Genomic DNA, 22705 nt, shown 5'->3' on the forward strand with positions numbered 1-22705 from the left:
TAGTTAGCCCCCTGCTCCCTGGCCGTGCTGAACCTCACATACACGTTAGTGACAGGGGAACATGCCAAAGTGGCTGGCTAGCTAATTGGATAAAGGCTTCTTACGCCAGGGAGTTAATCTATTTATGCAGCACATAACTAACCACTGGGCTCAGAGAACATTCTCGCATGCCCACATGCAGCAGTGCCTGCCCACACCTGCCTCACAGCACAATGCTATACAGCACACAGGGCCTGGGGTGGTGGTTGTGGGTTGAAGCTCAGAGCTTGTGATGGGGTTTGACCTACCAACTTTGAAAGGGCCGGCCTAGGCCTGTACCCATGTGAACAGCTTGCAAGGGTTTCAGAGGAGCCAGTATCCCCCACCTGGTGCTTTGTCCTTCCTCTTAAGTAGGCATATTATCAGTGCTGGTGATCAGCACTCATGCATTCCGATACCCTGTTGGCATACCCTTTGCTCACATCCTCATGGCTGCTCATGGCTCAAGACGGCACAGAAGCTGGTCCAGGGAAGCCTCCCCAACTCGAGAAGCAATACAGCCAATTCAGCAAATAGTGCTTTTCCCTGAACACTTGTGCTGAGCTTCAGCATCTCCATTTGTCCATAGGTGCCAGCACAGGATACACATTGCTCCTGCCAACTTTTTGAACCTCCCCTATGCAAGAGCAGTGATGTGCCAGCTCAGAGACAGAAGCAGGCCACTACCCTTCTGAACAAGTATTAGCAGAGCACGGCAACCCTTAGAGTTGTGCCCGAAAATAACTAGTTGGAGAACTGCTGACCTCATGTATGCCACTCCATCGTTTGCATCGAGATCCACTTTCCAAACAGCTGGAAATAAACCAATTCAACAGCCTGTAAGATCCGTATCAGAGCCTATATAACATGCCAGTGCTCACAACACACATCAACTTTAACAGACAAATAATTTTGATGTTTCCTTTTTTCAGTTCAGGATTTTGCCCCATCTCATGCTTATGCAATGGTCATGTCCTAGGACCAAGAGGTGTTGTTCACCCACCACACTGGAGAAGGGCAAAAGTTCAGATCATCTCATTAAAAGAAGAAAGAGCAGAGTACAAAAGCAGACCTGAATGTCTCAAGGCCAAGTTCATTAGGATCCAAGTTCATTAAGAGAAAGGTTGATAAAAGCAAAAATATATACCATGTTTATATGAATAGCTTTGAGGATGTTTGAGTGATTTGGATGGTTGCATCTGGAAAGCAAATGAACCAGAGTCTCAACTCAGTAGAGTTTTATACAGTGGGCCAAGCAACATAGGCCAGTCTCACAGTTGCAGCAGTGGTTACCCTACCAGCAACCACATCATGAGATAGCAATCTGATTTTTTTTTTCAGCTTCTTGTGTTTTATGTTTCACTCATCTCTAAGGGTCTTACCATAGGCTGTTTAGCATAACTGCCCTATAGTAAAAAGAGTCTGCAAAATGCAGATGGGAAGAATTAGCACATCAAAAGTGCCTGTCACACTTCTTGTAGCAGCCAGACTTGAAAAGAATATTAGGTGTATGATGAAAGAAAAGATACGAGAATACTAAAAAGATGTCATACTAGAAGTCTCTCTGCTCAAAAAACATTTTCCAAGAGCACCACTTCCACTGCTCATAATTACACTCATTCCTTTAACAACACTTAGGAACTAATAGAGCTGGCCATGGTATTCAGAGAATGACAGGAAATTATGTTAAATTGAAAACAAGTTTAAGAGCTTGATTTGATAGCACTTCAAATTCAGAACTACAATGAAAATACACATATCGTGAAGTGACATTTCTATCAGAGCTCTGAACAAAGCACCACAGCTTAGGTTTCAAGACTTACATTAAGGTATACTCAATATACAGTCTTATCATCTAGCCAGGTACACCACATCCTTGTGCTAGGCTTGTCTGCCTTTCCTGCATATACAGGAAACAATAGCAGGGACAAGACATTCCTGAACAAACCCAGGGCATTCCCTGACCTATGGTGGTTTCCCCAGCTGCAAACTACATTGCCTGTAATATAACAAGTAATGGGTTCACAGCAGTAAGAAAACCAGTCATCTGACTGGCTCCATTTTAAGGATATTTCTACCTATACTAGCAACTGCACAGATCCACTAGCTTTGCAATTTGGAAAATGATTTGTTAAACTGTTCCTTGTTTCTTAATCACCCACGTACCGTCATGCCAGAGCCTACAGGAATGTCTGATGAGCCTCTGAAGCGATATGCAAGATAGGGAGTTCATAAAGTCTCCACAGATAGGCAAAAGACTTATCTATGCTGTCAAAAATGAGCATGCTTACAATAAGATCGCAAAGTAACTTGCAAAGCAATTCATGATTTCATCTTTTGTATAACTGCTTAACCTGTATTTTCCATAATCAAACACATGAAGGTGAAATTATAGCTTGCAAGGATATGCCAGGATTTTAAAACATAAGCACATTTTTAGAATTAAAAATATAGTTTGCCCTAAAGACATGACCACAGACTTCTCATTCACATTAAGTTCCTAACACTCTAGAGGATCCTCAGTTTTGCAAATTCACTCTTACGGAAATTGCTTTGCAGAAGCAAGCAAAGTTCAACAGGAGATTGAAAATATTATCTTCAGTGAGGAAAACCAGCAAACTTAGAGTAACTTAAGTATCTTCATTTGTGCTTTTTTTAATTTGCCTATGGCCCCCAGAACACCTATGCTTTTGAAAAAATTATATGGGTTTGGCTTGGAGAGGGAGGGTTTGTCTCTGACTTCTCAGCCATAGTTTCCTCAAAACCAACTGCAGCTCACCAAGAAGTGTACATCTGGGAACATGGCTCTGAGGAAGCGCAGGGAGTTTTAAGAGTGAATCTGCTCCAGTTTAACTCAGTTTCCATCTACGCAAGAAGTCGATGCCTCTATTGAGTGCCTCCTCCTGTGAGATGAGCTGTGGACCAATGCCCAAAACTCCTATTGACATCAGCAGGCTGAAAGAAAGCGAAAGCAGAGCCCAGCAGTGCGGTTCTCATGTAAGCCAACAACGGAGAGGCTATTCAGAGCTAAGGCAGGAAAATCAGAGCTAAACCCCAGCCCACACCAAGGACAGCTGCGTTGTTGACAGCCAGGCTGGTTATTCTACCACACCAAAGCTTGTCTCAAAACCAGTATTTCCTAGAGTGTTTACTCTAGTCACAGGCTTGGCCTTAAAAGCTCAGCCAGCTTCTGCCCATTGAACAGTAATGGCTGCTGCATTTTTAAGTCTCAGACATGCTCAGGGATGAGCTGCTTGCTTTCAGTGTGTGATGGCAAAACTGGAGCACAAAAGCCCAGCACTGATAATTAATCTGCACCATCACATTACATTCTGCTGTTTCTGAACCCACAGTACCACCTCCCTTCTTCCTTCCTTCTCACAGGCACTGCCCCACGGGGAGACTGCAGGGTACAAAGCACACCTGTGTCACCTCCCAGACACCAGTGCCAAACCATACTGGGCAAGGAAGGCGTCCTACTTTGGATATGGGGCTATGCAGCAGAAAGTAAAGGGAAAAACAAGCTCTTGCTTTCCATTCCTTGCTACCATCGCTTCTGTGTAGTACTTTGAACAAGTCTCTTACCATCTGATTTTTAAGCAGTAGTGGCCTCTGTTATCTTGTGGTCATTTGTGTAAGTGCTTACGCTGGAAATTCAATGCTTAGTGGTGATGGTAGTGAAGGAACAAAAGAAAAAGCCTAACTTATCTCCTATGCTCATTTCAGTTTATTAATCTATATAATAAAGTCAGAAAAGCAAGCAGAAAACTGCCACCACTATCACACACTCTCTGGACAACACAAGGAATAACCAGCTTGGTTTCAAATAGTCATTTACCTTTTCCAGTCTCCTCAAGCTCACCTCACTGATCGTCCAAAGTAGTAAACTGTAAAGCTTTCTCCTTTTCAGAGGTTGCTACCATAAGCAAAAGATGTAACTTATCATGCTTGAAGTGAGATCCATTCACCCACAGACCAAATACAACATGGGCAGTGACAGCATATGGTGAAGCTGCTTGCGAGCTCCTTTTCTCACCAGGCAACGATGAGATATTTGTATCACAATGAGCCACATGCTGAGGGAGGGGAGGGAAGGGAGAGGTATCTGGCCAACTCAAAAGCCACATTGGGACCCAACCCAGGCAGCCCTTCTAGTCCAGACACACCATGACTGGGGGTGGTGAGGACAATCCAGCCCTATTCCAGAGGAGAGCACTGTAGAGAGAAGGTCCTGACCTTCATTTCCAAGCAACATCTACTAACCGGTCTTGCTGGAAAGTATAAACAGGTTGCAGCAAAAATTTCTTAATCTGCCAGGCCCTCGAGGCTACTCGGGCTAAATTTGGGAAGCGGGAAAAAGAATGCCAGCATTATCCTTCTGCACTATACTGCATCAAAACAGGAAACAAAACAGGCTTTGGAAAACCTTCTTCAAAAAAGGACCTGCAACAGTCAACGTACAAGAGACAAGATAGGGATATGCTGCAGGATGGCCACCCTTGGACATCCAACTTGGTGTCCACTCTGTGACTGCCACTCACCCCACTTCATATCACATTTTAACCAGTTGTGTTGTTGCAGTTAGGATCTCTAGTTTTTGCTGAGTGATGTTTTTTGTGGCCTGCTGGCAGCCCACCATAAACCACTGCCAGTAGATATGGGAGACTGAGCTTTTTCTTCTACTAGTTCAGTATGAATTATTCTCTGTGGTGCTTTGAGAGAAAAATGCTAAAGAAGTCAAGACCCCAACCTTGTTCACTCACATGCAGGGATTCTGGCAGCCACTTCAAGGTAGGAGCACCTTTGGTTCCCCACCACCACCCCCGCCCTTTCAAAATTTGCTTGTTCCAGGCCTACCTACCCCTCAGAGTCACACCATGAGTTCAAGCCTCACACAGTATCACCAGCATCACTCAGGACTTCTCCCTAAGTCACAACCCAAGGACACATGCCAGTGGTGCCCATATGCCCATTTGATCTTCTCTTTCTGGTCTGCAGCCAAAGAATCAGCTTTAGTCTAATACCTTCTTACCAGGCTTTAGAGCTTAGAGAAAAAAGAAAGACAGCAGGGTTGGGAAGGTAGCCAGCAAGCCTGCCAATTTAAATGATAAGCCATTGGCTTTAACCTCGGGCTCATAATTTACTGCCACTGGTGCCAGGTGCCATTATTGTCCCTTTGGGAATCTTAATACAAAAAATTACTCTCTATAGCTCTGTCTCCATCCATTCTTACCCTCCTCTTCCCCTTCCTACCCCACAGATCTCTCCTGACTTCAACACATACTCTCACAAACTTCAGCCACAACTGATTTCCATCCCTCATCTTCCTTTGTCTCAACGAAGCTCCCTGGTGCACTCCAAGTCACCCTGACCCACCTAATCCCTACTCTTTCATGATCTAAAGCAGTACCTCAAGGAACCAGGTTTCAGATGTTTTAGCAGATGTTCTAGCTACTGGCTTATGCTTGGAGACAGCCAAGATGGTACTTAAGCCCCATGGTAGTCCAAAAGCGCCCAGCAAGAGAAGGCAAAGGCACATGGCCAAATACCCAGGGAAAAATAGATAAGTACTTCCAGACAGAAGCACTCATACAGTGGCTCACTCACCCATTTCCCCCTTGAATTGTTGCCCCTTTGCATGTGTTACAAAACCAGATCAAAAATGCATTCAGGTAAAATGAGGAATGAAGGGAGAAGAACAGAAGTGTTTGGCCCTAGGAACAGACAAGCCAACACACTCTGTGCCAGGGCTGGCTCAATGGTGTAAGAGGTCCAAGGAGAGATGCATGATCAGAATGACAGTCTGATAGCAACACACCTGAAAGGCAAACATGGTATCAACAGATGTCATGGTGCAGGACAGAAGTGCCACACAGAGCTGGAGCAGACTTGCACAGAAATTAATTCTGTATTTCAACAAAGTACAGAGAACTCATAGAGAAGCTGCTGATGTACAGGCTGGATGAGCAGATAGGGAGGTGAACTAAAAACCATTTGAATGGCCAAGTTCAGAGGGTGGTGATCAATGGCACAAAGTCTAGTTGGAGGCCAGTAATTAGTGATATACCCCAGGGGTCAACACTGCATCCAGTCCCGTTCAACATCTTCATTAATGACCTGGATGATGGGGTGGAGCTGATGACACAAACCTGGGAGAAGTGGTTGATACACCAGAGGGTTGTGCTGTCATCCAGAAAGACCTCGACAGGCTGGAGAAATGGGTTGACAGGGACCTCATGAAGTTCAACAAGGGAAAGTACAAAGCCCTGCACCTGGGGAAGAACAACCCCAAACACAAATACATGCTGCGGGACACCTAGCTGGAAAGCAGCTTTGCAGAAAAGGATCTGGGGGTCCTGGTGGACACCAGATTGAACATAAGCCAGCAATGTGCCCTGGCTGTGAAGAAGGTAAATGGTATCCTTGGCTGCATTAGGAGGAATGTTGCCAGCTGGTCAAGGGAGGTGATCCTTCCCCTCTACTCTGCACTGGTGAGGCCACACCTGGAGTACTGTGTCCAGTTCTGGGGTCCCCAGTACAAGAGAGACACGGAGCTACTGGAGAGCGTCCAACAGAGGGCCACAAAGACCATTAAGGGACTGGAGCATCTCTCCTATGAGGAGAGACGGAGAGCTGGGACTGTTCAGCCTGGAGAAGAGAGGGCTCAGGGAGATTGTATCAATGTGTAGAAATATCTGAAGGGAAGACAGAGCCAGGTGCCCAGGACTAGAGGCAATGGACACCAACTGAAACACAGGAGGATGTTCCCTCTGAACATCAGGGAACATTTTTACTGTGAGGGTGACTGAGCACTGGCACAAGTTGCCCACGGTGGTTGCGGGATCTCCATCCTTAGAGATGTTCAAAAGCCATCTGGACATGGTCCTGGGCAACTGGCTCTAGGTGACCCTGCTTGAGCAGGGGTTGTTGAACAAGATGACCTCCAGAGGTCCCTTCCAACCTCAACCATTCTGTGAGAATGCTCTAACCTCTGTTATGCTGATTGATGCTGAAAGCTTAGAAATAGGACTAGATTATCCTACCTGCCTTGCCCTTGGCATTTACAAGCTGGCACCATGGCAGCAGGTGAGCCTTACTGTCAGTGATGTGATGGCATAGTTAATTCACTTGCCTTCTTCAGGAAAGGGGAAGAAATCATCACCCTTTCTAGGAAGCAACTAGGCCAAGTTCTACATGGGTTACCGCTCTTTTATGCTCCGATTCATCCAGCCCTGGCAGCACACAGGTACTTCTATTACAGCACGTTTTTGCATGGATTAGATAACCATCTAGGGAACACTTAGGGGACACAGAAAGAGATATCTGCTGCCTGGCAGAGTCATAATTGCCTCCTCCGGGCAGGGTGGGGTTCCTCAGGCCGTCCCTCACTATTGAATCTGTCTCTTTCTACCTCCCAGATCTGGGCGTTCTCAGAAGGCACCCTTCCTTCCCACCCTCCCTCTGCCACTGACAGATTACAAATGCCTTAATCAGCAAGCCAGACATCATCTGGGTGGCACCGAGCCAAAGAGTCTTTATAACAGACATCAAACCCTAAGAGAACATCTCAGCTCCTCCAAAGGCACAAAGAATGAGACACCTCTACCATGCCCCATCACCCACTCATATGGTACATGCCTATAGAGTCCCAGAGCCTCCTGCCACAGAACTACATCCTTGCAGGCAAGTAGACCAGACAATCTAAGCAATCTTTTTCATCCCCAAACTTTCTCATGTTAGGATTGCCTCACAGCAGCCAGGCATAGCATTTGTTTTGCTGGCTACTTCAGTGCCAAATGCTGGCAGGGGTGAGACAGACAGGGGCTTCTGTGCTGTAAGAACAGCTGTTGTAGAATATTTCTGGGCGTGAAAAATAAAAGCAAAATTGCAGGAGGTTACCAGAAGCAGGATTTCTCATTCTGTAATGGCGCAATTGGTTTCTGCAACAGTTTCCTTAGTATATTGCTTCAACAAGCACTCTACTGCACCCAGGGACAAAGAATTGCTATGGCCCAACTTTTCACACCTGGGAGAGACAAGTTCTGTCACTGGGCCCCTTAGGAAATGGTGTAAGCCATTACGCTCAGCACAGGCCCCTGAGCTCTGCTCAGTCACTCTGGAGAGCGAGGCCCAGGGCATAGACAGTGATGAAACCAGCACCAGCAGCGGGTTTTCTGGCACCCCCTCAGCACAGAGGCAAGCTCAGACATGCAAACAGATGATAACAATTTTCAGGAACTCACAGGGCCTGGATTCAAATGGGAGGCCAAGAGGTGAAAAGGACTCACGAGCTCACACATTCTCTGTCTGGAAGCCATTTGTCAAGTTCTGGAGAGACAGGCAAGGGCAAAGCCCAGCTGTGCTAAGGATATGGAAATCTCACCCTGGAGCCATTAGCAGCCCAAAGCCCAGACCCCAGCATACCAGAGGTCACACGCTGGTCCGTGGTCACATGTGGCAAGGGCTGTCCCACAGCCTCTGTGTAACCAGTATTGGCCCAAAGAAAGCTTTCAGTGCCAATTGCCCTACCAGGCCCAGTCCAACCAATTCAAATATTCAGCAGAAGGACTAGCGTCCACATGCTCATACAGGACGCATTTCTCTCTTCTGCACTGGCCTTCTTCATCCTAGGATCTGAAAGCATTTTAATTAATACATTAAGCCTCCGTAAGTCAATGGAAGCTTGATATTGTCTACTCATACATGCGGGCAAACCATGGCAGAAGGGTTTCACAACTTGCTCAGAAATACCTAGTGACTTAGTAACATAACATGAAATATACCCATGTATACAAACTCTCTACCTTGTACTTCAAAGCAATGCTTTCCTTACCAGCCACCTACCCACACATAAATGAGGGCAATTTGAATTTCTCATCCTGCCAACCCAAAACTGCTCTCCTTCAAGAGATATCTGCTATGATCTCTCTTCCCTGCAAATGCTGCACTCTGACTTCTCAAGCTGCTGAAAGTACATTTTAAAGGTGCTCCATCCAGGCCCACTAAATGGTACAGGAGGACAGACCCTTTCCTTCCTCTCTGTTTGCACAATGTGCCAAGACCAATTACTCTCATCCCCTGGGAATGAGCTCAGCAGCTCCATCCTTGGAGCTTTTGTCTTTGACACCCTGGACTTCCTTACACCTCAGCCGACCCTCGCATGCCCTGGGTGCCTTCACCTTGAGCCATCAAAGGATGTCCCTGCTCTTCTTGCCCTCACTGCCAAAAAAAGTCAGATCTGCTGAGGTTAGCAGGGTGGCAGCAGCCCCAGTCTTTCTAGGACATACAGGGCCTTCATTAAAAAGCAAGTGGTTGGCAGCAGGGCCTGTGTGTAATGAGGTTGCTGTCCAAGGACCATGATCAAGGGGTGGCTGGGAGAGGGCATTCACTGCAGCAACACGGGTGTCTGCACGAGCCAGGGTATTTCTGCCCAATTAGGGGAAAGAAAGGAAGGAGTCTTCTGAGCTAATTTTCTAGTCCTTTGGAGGAGTGAAGAAAAGCGCATATTGAATTCCCCTCACTCAGCCTCAATAGGGAAGAGGCCGGGTAGCCAGCTGACCAGCCAGCCAGGGTGGGAAATACATCCACCAACTGTCCAAACTCATGGCTGAGGCACAAAAGGGCAGAATCACACTGCCCTGTGAAGCCAGAAAGGCATGGCCTGGCACCTAACCAGAACAGGACTTTTTAAATCTGCTCCTGTGCACCCTTTTCTGCTGAGGGAAACTGAACTGAACGGCCCAGATGATGGAGATTTCCATTTATCCACAGGCTGTGGAGGTAGAAGCACAGCAATTCCCTGACCCCTTAAAAGCACTCAGGTTGCTCCCAACCCACTCGTCACTCCCAATTTTGCTCCCCTTCCTTACCAAAAGGCACCAAATCACTGGAACACAGGAAGACATTTGGATACCACACACCACTGATCCATGGCCTTCCTGCAAAAGCTGCTTTGTTCAACCCTAAGAATAGCGTAAAGCATCCCCATGCAGAGCCATTCCACACCACAACTCTCTGGACTGATTTTTCGTCACCATCCAACATAAACTGGATTTGATGCAAAGACTTGGCATATCTTCACCCACCCTTGAGTAACCCATACCACATCATGCACCCAAAACTATCCTCTTGTCCCAGAACACATTTGTTTCTAGCACAAATTAATCTTGCCTGATACTCTCTCATCTGTCAGCTTCATAGAGACACAGAAATAGGAAGTAAGGCTCAGGGACAAGAGTGAAAACCACATCTGCTGCTCAGAAAAAGTTCCATCTGATCAGGCTTTTCAGCTATATTCTCAGGGGCAAGAACATGATAGTAAGGATAAGAATCTCAAAGCAAGAATAGCTTGATGTTCAGAGCCTAGGTGAAGCCTTGGAGTAGCCAGTTTAATATTATCATTTCTCATTTGCATTGTTTACCTGAGTAAACACCACATGATGCCAAGTGCTGCCCAGACAGTTAGTAAGTGGTATTTTTGTCGGAGAATGAAAACAGACCAAGAAACACACGCCATAGTCCCATTTTAGAGGTGGAAAATGGAGGTACTGAAAGACTTGCCCAGCTTCACCCAAGGGTTTTGTGGCAGAACTTAAAATATACCCCAGATTTTAGATCACTGTCGTAAGAAATGAGATCACTGATTTTAGTTAAGGTGATGGGAATCCAAATGTCAGTAGAAGACTGACTTGACAACACTATTGTTTCTGCTACAAAAATCATGGCAGAAACAAGATTGACAACACTATTGTTGTTTCTGCTACAAAAATCATGGCAGAAACAAGTACAAGTGGCAAGCAAAGCCATGCAGTAAACTAGATCAAGCAAAGAGTCAGCATAAAGTTTCAAGAAGTTACTGGTTGCAAATTAAACAATTAAAACTAAAAAAATAATACAAATGATTAAACACTGTTACAACGTTCACACTACATCTCACTCTGCATTGTTTCTCCCTTCCCCGGCCCCCCCGCCAAAAGAAGTGCACTTTTAAATTAAAACCACTACCTGAATATCCTTTCTTTACAACAGGGATTCCACAGCCTAGAAGTGTTAATGACATCTACAGTAAAAATTTTATTTAAAAAACACACCCCCACCTCCACTCCAGATTTCAGCTTTTTTGCCACAATTAATCCAAAAGTGTAGAGAGCAGACGTACCAGGAAGCAAATCATTCTCTTTCCCAGAAAAACCACAACAGTTTGGAAAGCTTATTTTAATTAGCCTCAAACCTTCACCAACACACTCCCAAACACACTGCTGAAGGGAACTCACAGCAGAGCAGGTAGATGCTATGTCTGGGATTCAAAGCAGCTGGGCCAAAAGGACAATTTCTCCATTTACTCACATGCACTCTGAAAAAAAGAAAGCTGGGCACAGGCTTACCAGCTTTTTTTCTCCTCTCATTAGGATGTGAGACTAATTAAAGTCTGTCAGTATCAGTAGAAGATTTGGGTGATGTGAAATGCAAGACTGGGTCTTTTGAATGTTCTGTGAGCAGAAACTTGGCGAGAAGGGTGAAGAGGGGGTGAAGAAAACTGTACTGAAACCACAAGTCTCTGCATTATGTATTCATGGGATGTATGCTGTCAGCAAGACTGAGAACAAGCGGCAATGTAATGGGGAAATGGAGGGGTCTCACTTTTATAGATCTTGGAAAATAAATACATAGTTCTTTCTTTTAGTGTGTCCATCTTACAGTCTTAAAGGGGGTGGTGTTAGTAAGGTTAAAACTGGTATATCCAACCAAACAGAGGCACTGAAATTCTTCCCTAATGAGAATAAGAGGAAATCCAGAAGTGAAAATAACTGTCTTTAACTTACTGCAATTTACTAGGGTCAGCAGATGTCTGCACATACTCTTTCAAACTGACACTATACTAGTGCAAGAAAAACCAATAATGAAGAACAAGCCAAAATACTAAGTCTACAGCAACGCCTTCTGAAAGAAAAGCACCAGATGGGCACTGCACAGGGCAGCCCACCCCACCAGTACCAGGTATGCCCTATTTCCCAGCCTCTGCAGAGATGAGGCAAACACCTAGCATTTATATATCTCAATCCCAGATCCTACAAAAATAATGAAAAAGGTAAAAAGCACTCTTTCACATTGCTGGAAAACCCCTAGGAAACTTAAAGAGACCTGGGCCCAAGGAGGTCAACAGCTGCGGAAATACCTACTATCATCAAGTCTACAACCACTTTCATCACTAAATATTTCTTTATATACCCGTAAGCAATTAATTTATGTTGGAGTAAATAGTATGGGTCAGCTCATGGCAGCACGGGTAACGACAAAAATGAACCCCAGTGATTTTGTTCCTGTGTCATGCAATGAACCAGACTGTATGGGTGCTGCCTTCTTAATGGGGGTAGCAGGACAACAGCCCAACTGTATCAAAAGCCACTCAAGTAGCAGCAGCTTTACCACTCAAGAGAGGTATCTACGCTTTAGGTCTAGTTTACCCTAGACAGCCAGTATCTATCCTAGCAGAAGTACCAATTATGCCTCTGAAGACGTGATCACAAGAAACAATAATGCTGTGACTTTACTGAACCCTGACTCAATAACCCTTTTCCATCTCTGCTCACAACACCTTCTCTCAAGTGATACTGCATTCCTCATATGAAGCTCTGCCTTACCTGCTGCATTTTTTCCAGGTCAAGGCTGGGCCTGCTGACCTTATCCCCATATCCTTGTCGATGTCTCTTACAAGGCATGACTTGCTCAAGGCCCGCCCCGACGCTTGTGAAGATTAAAGGCCTGGAGGCTGGGCTCCGCACCAGGGGCTGGAGTCTCTTGGGAGGGGAGGCACTGAACAGCACGGGGCTTGGGCTGGCATGCAGGCCATCGGCCTGCTCAGCCACAGGCCTGAAGGACATCGCGCACAAGTTCTTCACTTCTTCGTCACTGGAGGAGGTGTTGTTGCTGTCGCTGCAGCAGGCAAGCCTGCTGACCTGGGACCACTTTCGCTTCTCAGCAGCAAACTCCCGGTTGATGCGCTCCAGCTCTTCCTCTGAGCTGTGGCGGTCAAGGCTGGCATGGAAGAAGGCCCGAACCTTGCAGCATTGGTTCTCCTGGTTCTGGAGCTGGTTGGTGGCCAGAGGGGTCAAGGTACAATTCCGTCTTCTCTCTGGTGGGAGGAGGAGATAGAGGAGTGGCAGAGCAGATTTGCACCCCACGCCCTAATAAACTGGCCCTGCTTTCTCCTGACCTCTTTTTTTTACCTCCTCCCAAGAAAACTGTTGAGCTGTTTTCCACCTTTTTTCCTCCCAGAACACCCACCCCTCTGGCTGAATGCTTCCCTTTGAAAGTTTCCAGAACTTTGTTTAGACCAGACTGCTAGACATCCCCTTGCAAACTGTCACCTGAAAGTCTAGTTGCAGAGCAAGAACATGGACCTGCAGTCCACCTCATCCCCTGAGGGTGGAGAGGACACGACCTTGCAAGTGTGTTGTTAGGCACTTACCTCTGGCTAGAAACATTACGTTCCAGTGACCAGTTCTCAGGGCAGAGGAGGTAAGTCAGTTACATTATTCTGAGCAGCATGGCTGTGACTCAGATCTGATTTCTGGAGGTAAAGGTCCTCTTTCTATTACAAGGCTTGCCATACAAGAGAGCCTGCCTTCAGCCATGAGCTGTGAACGCTTTACCTGTTATGCTGAGCTCTTTCCATGTTAAACATATGGAACAGGGATTTGAATTTCAACAGGACACGTCCTGTGCGTGAAGACTTTAACTTCTTCCACCTTTGCATAAGAATCCACTTGATTTTGGCTAAACTGCGATAAAAAACAGGGCATGCGCTAATGGCAGAGACTCAGCATATCTGAAGAGATGCATTAACTATAGATTTCACCTACAGCTCTAAGCAACTTCATACCAGGTCCAGAAAACAATAGCAGAACACCTGCCTCTCCTCTATGAAAGATCCTCAGCTAGATTCAAGAGTAGGGCTGCCCAGTACCAACAGTACAGGAGGAAGAGAGTGAGCTAATCTAACAAGTGAGTCAGGGGAATGAGGAAAGGGAAGGTCAAAATTGGAAGTGACAAGGAAGAGGAAACCTAAACAACAATGATGCAGGTACACAAGCATGGAATAAGAGATAAATCTTTAGTCCCAACTCTGCTGCTGGCCCAGTCGTAGACCTTCTCTGCCCCATGTCTGCAGCACTGGGGCCTTAACATGAGGTTAATGATTTCTACCTCTGATAAGAAAAGTGCAACTGCAGCATCTGATAACAACCCTGTGAGGTCCTAAAGACTTCAAGGTGACTGACTCAATGCATTTGGTTGTGGTACACTGGGGACAGAGGAGGAGGCACTTCCAAGAACACAAGCGAAAAGCAAAATGGATTTCAGCTGTGACATCCCAGGACCCTCCTATCTAATTCCTTTACCTCTGTCAATCTGAGCAAGTTCCTGGTTCTCTCCCTCAGAGTCGTCGCTGTCCTCATCACTTGGGGGATAGGAGATCTAGGGGGCAAGAAGAAAGAAAGGTTTCATTGTGAACACTGAACATTGCCCTGCTGCTGCCCAAGCCACTTCCCCCACCCTCCCCCTCATATCCTGCAGGCATCCACCCCAACTAACTGCACACACCCGGCTGTAGCACCTCCCTGTACACACATCCTCATCTCCAGACCTCAAACTCCCATCATATCCCCTTACTTTCAGCAACACCAAACACACAGCCTACCACTATTTCCACCTTATTGCACCACCAACTCTTTACCAAGCACAATGAACATACCGTACCCTTAGCTCCCCCAGGCATGCGGCTTATAACCATCATGGCCTACCACATCCACATCACATGGACAACTGAATCTCCAAAACCCACCACCAAAATAAAGACACATCCTGTCAACAGCACTATCATCTTGCAAGGCACCCACAAATGGAAGCGGCATGTTAACTTTAGCCGTCCTACATATGTACCCACACTTCCCCCTTGAAGGCACACACATACAAGCCACAAAAAGAGCAGACTCATATTGCTTTCCTACAGGACAACTCTGAAGAACGTAAAGTAAGAGAAACAGGATTTCACAGAAATGCAAACAATAACATTATGCTGTTCCTGCCAGCACAGTCTTACAGTACCACCGAACACCCTTAAATGCTCCAAGAGTAATGACAATTCACTTATTTTGTCTATCAGGAACATGTGCTCTGGGTCAGCCAATAGACTTGACCAAATGCTTGCTGTATACCCAAATACCCATTTACAGAAAGCATGACCGACATAACACTGAACAAACTTGGTAGTTACTTCTTAAGACTGGTTGAGAGATCTGAAACCACACTTTGGTAGGTCAGAGAACCCACTGCTACGGAGTTTCCTACTCAGAGGAAACCCTACCTACCTTGTTCCTAAAGTGACTTCTATTCTGCTGCATAAAGCATACCTGGAGGATATTAGATCAAACCTGAGCTGTGCAGCTCAGTACATGTCTAGCAATGGCCAAAACCAAATGAGTCAAAGGAAAATGCAATCCTTCCAAAGAAACCTTTACAAGAGACAGTTCTGGAATAACATGATCACTGCAAGATGAGCTTTATTATTCCTTACACCTTTTAATCCAGAACAAGAAGCATTCCCATCATTCCTAGCCGAGTCTCACAAGTTACTTACCCACAACAGTATCCAGCAGCAATAGGTTTCAAAAGGTTACATGCTGTGTTTCCATTTTAAAAGTGTCTGAGATGCTATGCTTGACTTTTATAGAAGGTAAGGCAGCATGCAACTATTACACTGATACGGATTTCACCTCCACCACTGTTCCTAGGGAAACGCCCTTGGAGTGTTTCAGCCTCCCAGAGATCCAAAAGCAACTATGCTTAACTAGGTGCCTATGAAAGATACATACAGCTGATGCAGGGAAATAACAGGAATAGTGGAGAAATTCTGACTTGAACACCTATTAAATCAACCCACCTATTTTATGACCATCCTCCAGGACTGTGTTTGGGGTCCCCCCCAAAAGCCTGTTGCCATTTTTTTTTCCTCCTTTTTTAAAGCTACCTTTTACCCTTCCATATTTACATTGCCCTTCAAGAAATCAGAAAATATTTCCTTCCTTGTTAGCCTTAAAACTACCTTCCCAACTGTCAAATGATGAATGGGGAAAGTGGCACAGATTTATCCCTATTTCTGACATCCTTGAAGTAAATGCAGGGGATTGTTTTTCCACCACAACTCCAATTTGCTTGTACGTATTCACATGAGTCATTTAATAAAGGCAGCTGGCACCGAGGAACACTGCCAAATTAACAGACTTCTAGTTATCCCCAGAACAGGTATAATACCTTGTTTGTGCCATGGCAGTTCACAGAGGGGACAGCTGACACTGAGGTGCCATTGTGCTAGCTGCTGTACAGACAGACAGTGGTCCTGTCTTCGTTACAAAAGCTAAGGCTCCAGTTCTAACTAACCCGAGAGGCACTGACCTTAGTTTGTGGCTCATTCCCACATAAAAACCCTTCATTTGGACGTGGCAGGGTTTTCAGCAAGGTTTAACAGCTCTGTGTGGGAAACCTATCAGCTCCAGTTTTTGTACTGTGTAAATGTCAATACATGGCATGGCGCTGCTTCCAAAAAAAGAGGCAATGACACCTAGCACATGCAGGTCAAAGAGGTACTGCAAAATGTTACTGGCTTGAGATAATTAAAATAGGAGTTGGATTTGAGTCAATGATTGATGTTTTGAAGGTCTTTGTTTCTACTGGTCCTGGACTTCCAGAATAATCACTCCTCCCTGTACAATTTTGCTAGCCTCTTGGCTCGTATGGATAACTTGCCTCCACTAAGTCCTCCCCAGTCCCACAGGCAGCCCAAGGCTAATCCCCTCTGAGTTGCCTTGAACACTTCTCTAGAAGCTTTGTTCAGAGCACCTGCAAGAGAAGAGAAATCTCTTTCAAACAAGAAGATACCAAGTCTGTGGATTCAGTCCTATATCCCGAAGAAATTAAAGTAGTAGGATGATACAGAAGGCTTCATGGTAAAAAAGGGGCTCCCAGTCTTGCTGATCATCCTCCTGATGCTAGCCATGGAATAGTAAGCACCCTCTCTTCTAGAATCAGCTATGTTTTTTATGAGCAAGGTATCAAGTGCTTTTCAGAAACAAGGCAATTAGAGACCTATTGAGACACTCTTCCTGACACCCATCTTTTCTTTTTGAAGAAGAACAGTTCCCCCAACATTCAAACTTGGCTTCTCCCATTACTCCCACTGTATTATACCCTTGTACTAGGCAATACTCTCAGAAATCAGAATATTTTCATACTATACATCACAGGCTAAACACAAAAAAGCCTTAAAAACCAGAAATTGTACATTTTATGCATGAATGAACTAAAGAGATGATCGGACTCAGAAGTCACATTGCCTCTGATGTCCCATGACCTGGACTGTATTTCAGAAGTCCTCTCATCTCTGGTTTTGTGTGGGTTACATACAGGCAAATACCTTCCTGCTTGGTCTTCACATCTTTCAATCAGAGACATCATCATTTTCCCACCATTTGTCATTTAGCAGGGTCTTTTTTAGTATTGTTACACTCCCTTTTTATTAGTAAATCCTTCCACAAATTATATCCCGGTTGCGGGAACTGAAGTCTCTCAGGCTCCTATATATGAGGCCCTAGCTCCCATGTTCCCTAACAGGGAACCATCATTCACAGCAGACTAACTATTAATCTTGCAGAGATCAAGTTTTACATGTGAAACTCCTTGCCATAATATACCACATAGGCAAAGATTAATGCAAATTCAAAAAAAAGGCTGTGTCTGTATAGATAACAAGAATTTCCAGAAACTATAGAGAATCAAAGACTAACGCTCTGACTAGTTGGGAGACGAATGCTCTCTCCCTTGCTTCTTCCCAGGCTTTAAGAGTAACACTGTCCTCTCTTCAAAAGCATTCCACTAAACACAGTGGTATTGTGTTCAGGCCTCCAGCCTCCCTTGCACAGTCCCTGTCTTATATTAGCCACAGATTTACTTTTGTCCAAGGCAGCACAGCCTTATTTGCCTCACAAACTCAGAATTGTGGCACTGCGATTAACAGAAAACTCAATCTCCATGTCAAAGATCCCACTAGATCATGGCTTCATTCACAGCATACGAATCACAGAACTGTTTAGATTGGAAGAGACCTTTTGGTGTCATCCAGTCCAAGCCCCTGCTGAAGCTGAGTCAACTAAAAGAGGTTGCCTAGGACTGTGCCCAGTACACTCTGTACCTTAATGTGCAAAATTAAAGGGAAGAAAATTTCCAATTCACGTAGATGTGCGAATGTTTACAAGCCATGGCACAAAACAAGCCAGAAAACAAAGGATGGGTGGCCACCCAACCTCCAGTCTTTCTTCAGGAAATGCATCAGATCTGAAGTTCAAAGACAGCAGCCTCCTGTTGATGAATCAGGATCTCAGTCTTACACCTGGGACCTTCAGCTCTGGCACCAGACCTGCCTTCTGTCAGGCTAAGGATTCCCACCGTGCCAGGTGGAAACATGGACAAACTTCCCCATACACTTGATTTTGCATTAATCTCCAGTAAGGAAAGATTGGTTTGTGCAGAATAATCAGATGGTATTTAAGGAGAACTGAGTGTAAAGCTTATAACTTTGAGGGAGTTTTAACATGAAAGACAAACTAGCAGACATAAGAAAAAGTTAGAGACAAAAAAATTTGTCTTTCTCTTCACACTGCTGCTTGTCAACTGAGTAATGATAACTAGCTGCAGCCAGAATTGCCCAGGTCCTAAAAGGTCCAGTCACCCTTAGAGTCTAAAGCCCTGAAATACATCAGACAAAAAACCCCACCCTGGTAAAGTGAAGTTCCTCTTGCTCTTTGCTTACAGAAGGGAAATTAACCTGCTATCATATGACCAAAAGCAATTACATTAAGAATCATCTGGGAGCTTACAAGAGAGAAGGGAATCTTACCTCTAAGGCAGAACAAATCTCTCCCAACAGACTTCACTTAATGGCTGTATTGCCCTAAAAAACTAAAACACCAAGAGGGTGGTTTTGTGCAGTGGGTGGTGTATGTGTGTGGGGGGCAGGTAAGACAGAGATCCAACTGACCACAGGCAACGTCTCATGCCCAGCTTGAACCAAGAAAGCACACGGGCTGGAGGGCATCATTCCCAGTCTTCCTCTGTGAGGGAGAGAGTTTACCTCCAGGGAGGTGGCTCCCCCAGCAGAGGCCAATGCTGCCTGTGCTGCCACATATAAGACCATTTGTGACACAAGCTCACCCACTGGAGCACTGGCATGTAAAGCCCCTTCCATGTGCCCTGGAAAGAGACTTTGCTGAGCTGGTCTCACTCACTTGTTCCTGGCACAAAAGCAGAAAGGGATGATGAGCTCACCAGCGACTACTGGTATCTCTACTATGGGGAATCGATTTCCATTTCTTCAGATGGAAGAAATGAAACCAGTGCTTGCTTACCTTCTTCCTGCCACACTGCTTACAGAGCAGCTGCTAGAGACATGGGCATCCTACAGCACAGGGCTCTCTGCTGCTGCTTCTTTTCCTTCCCAACTCCTTGGCGTTAGTAAAAACATTTTACTAAACATCCCCACTGTTATTTTTCCAGACAAACAATTGCTGCAGTTGCCATGGGACAATGCCTAATCTTGAATGAAGGAGGTGCCATCCTCCCAATTATAAGGAACTCTGAATTAAGAGAGTGGGAAACCAAGGGAGATTATGAGACACTGAAAGACAGTTTTGAGCCACAGAACAACAAGACGAAGAAGGAAGGAGTGAGTCAAACAGACCTCCAAATTAACATCTAACTACTCTCCCAAGTTCTACTTTAAGTTTTATTGCAGCAATATTCAGCATTACAGGGACAATTTATGCTAGTAAAACAGGCTGTAATGCTTGCGCTCTCCTCAGGAAAAGCAGCACGAGTTAGAGATTAGAGGAAAGGTTCAGTTCAGTCTTCAAGCATCCACAAGTGAAAGATGACTGCCCAGACTAGATCTGGGTTTTACAGCTGGGGTCCTTCAAAAGCTAAACTTCCAGCCAGAACAGTCCTATTTGGAAAAAGCTTTCTGAAGTCTTTTTTCCCATTGTTATTATTTTTTTAATTTTCATAATAGCTCTGCCTCCAAACGCGTTTCCCCATTTCCTTGCACATGGCTACAATTCAAACCCAGGGTTCATAACCCTTGAACATTATCCTGCTTGACAGAGCAGCTGGCTGGCTGAGAGAGTGAAAGGAGCAATGGGCCAGTGGGACACAGCACTCCTCAAGGCCCACGTTTTCCAGGCCTGCCCCATGCTGAAGACAGCAAAATGCCTGTTTTTTTGTAGGAATGCTGCACTTTTAGTCAGACACATCACCTTCTGCATGGGTCTTCAGTCTAGTTAACCATCAGTGGTTTCACAGATTTGAGGGAGGCAGAGAGTCACTTTAGGTAGCCAAGTCCACAATGTTTCAACAATACAGATGTTGGTTTTGTTGAAAGCTTACCTTACAGACACAGGCAAACATGGTGATTGGCAACTCTCAGGGTGCAAGTGGTAGGAGTCATTAACCAGAGAACATGGAAACCGAGCTTCTGTTCTGAGGAACAATGACTGAACTTTATTTCCAGAAGCATAGGCTTAAATTGGGTTACCTGAGAAGAAAACTCTAGGCTTGCACATAACAGCAAGGACACAAGTGGTGGGTGGGTGCAGGGAGACATGTGTGGTCCTCTTACTGTTTTAAATCCTCTCCCTCACCCTTCTGTAATTCCACAAACAAATTAATACATGTGTTTTGAATGTACTGTTTGCCTGGCAAAATTATGTTTATCTACTCTCTGCAGCTCCTGGAAAGAAGTTACAACTGTAGCCAAACCTGGCTAGAACTACAGAGATGACAGGGCACTGCCCTAGGCTTGGGGATCCTCATTTGCAAGTGGAGTGAATCAGAGGACTCTATGCAGAGACAAGTGCAGTGGGGCCAGATTCAGCACTGGCAAGTGGCACAGAGACTGATCAAAATACGGTTCATTCTAAACCCACAGAGCAGAGCTGGACTCATTGCACACTCTTATCTGCCCCACATCAGTTCTCTTGCAGCAGTTTAAAGCCTGCATGTTCTAAACCTTCTTTTTAAAATCTCCCCCTGCTCTTCCCAGGGCTAAGCTGTGATGGCTAAAGTTAAAAACACAAGGGGATTTTTGCAAAATAAAAAACCCAGCAACTCCAGACACTTTACATTGCTCCAGACAAGTACAGCATACAGCAGCAATGAGCCTACGGTGCACGAACACATGGATTCCACAGTCACCAGAAACAGCAGACACCTGATGGTCTCTGATCACAGGGAACTGAACGCAACTGATGCCTACAATTGAGCTCCACTGTTTTACATCAGCTAGGGGATCAGGTCTTATACACAGGCATCAGGTGAGACACAGCATTAGCCTTTTCCATTGACTCCTATCCACCATGGGCTTGTTCTCAAAAGCTCTGGGCAAATTTTGTTACAAGACCAAAACCAAGGTCATCCTTTTAAATTCCACTCCAGATTAACCTCCAAAAGGCAGTACTTGCAAAGAGACTAGAAAATACCCAGACCCTGGTCCTTAGCACCCAAAATACTCTGAATCTTAAAGAACTCCATTCAGTTTAATGATCTTCAAAGCCACTATGAGAATGAGAATCTCTGTTTATAAACATAGCTGCAGTCATGTTTGGGGCCATGATTTAACAGGTCATGATGTCAGAAGTTAGATGGAACAAGGTCACTACAGCCCTCGCTCAGCAGATGGATGGGGTCTGGTAACAAAGGTGTTACCGCTGAAGTAGAGCCTTTAATCCTCCAGTTTCCCCTTGCCTTCCCAGACCACTATGTTTTATGAAATAAGGCTGCTTCTACAGTACGGGAGCCAGGGGAATGCTGCAGCTCCATGCTGTGATATGTTATCATCCTTTCTGGTAGCAAGATTTTTTACAAAATTCTCAAGCTATCCCTGTGTTGGTAGCTTAAGAGGCTGGTTAAGGTTATAGCTCTTACTATAGTGACAGAAACCATACACTCCTCCAACTCCACTTCTACCTACAAGAAAAGCTTGCAGATGTGCCACTCCCCAGTAAGCCTCCAGCAAATCTCCCACTCTCCTCCCACCACTCAATTTCTGCTCAGTGCAAATACCCAGAGCAGCCTGGCCTCACACAGCAGTCACCTGCATGCGAGGGAGCCACACACTAAGTTTCTCACCACCTCTGTTACTCTACTCATGGCCTTGCTGATGTGATGAAGAGTTATGGCTAATTCATATCCAAGTTTCAAGGATTCCCTTGGAAGACTAGCATTCACCTATTAACTTTCTCATCCTATGCAGGGAGATAGCATTTTACATACGTAGTACAGAAGGGAATTATCAAAGAAGACAGTGGTAAAGTGTCAGGAAACACCCATCAGAAAGCAGCAGCAACCTACAAAATGGTTGTGCTGCAAAGAGATACCTTTGCAAAGGAGATCAGCTCCTCTGACCACTCACAGCACACAGCCCCAGCACTCCCCTGGCTCACACCCTGCAGGAGCAGTGTTAACACCACAAAGCACAGCAGTCCAGGAAGAGGAGAAGAAGCCTGAAGGATTAAAGACCTTCATTACGGGGCCTCACCTACACTGCATTAAGATAGAGTGACTTAGCTCCATCTGTAATTTACAG

At 45.3% G+C, this 22705-nt stretch overlaps 1 protein-coding gene across 3 annotated transcripts in view; it reads right to left on the bottom strand.

Moving 5' to 3' along the window:
- LOC104135630 overlaps positions 1-22705 on the bottom strand; it is a 60671-nt gene that overhangs the window by 27561 nt on the left and 10405 nt on the right. For all 3 annotated transcript variants that reach the window (XM_035889018.1, XM_035889017.1, XM_009649300.2), the window contains exons 2-3: positions 14418-14493; positions 12660-13150 (exon numbers count right to left, since the gene is read on the bottom strand). In XM_035889018.1, coding sequence (XP_035744911.1) covers positions 12660-13150; positions 14418-14493 — 567 coding nt within the window. The remainder of the gene's footprint in view (positions 1-12659; positions 13151-14417; positions 14494-22705) is intronic.

Source organism: Egretta garzetta, unplaced genomic scaffold, assembly GCF_000687185.1.
Source record: "Egretta garzetta isolate BGI_Z169 unplaced genomic scaffold, ASM68718v1 scaffold561, whole genome shotgun sequence".
Lineage (NCBI taxonomy): Eukaryota > Metazoa > Chordata > Aves > Pelecaniformes > Ardeidae > Egretta > Egretta garzetta.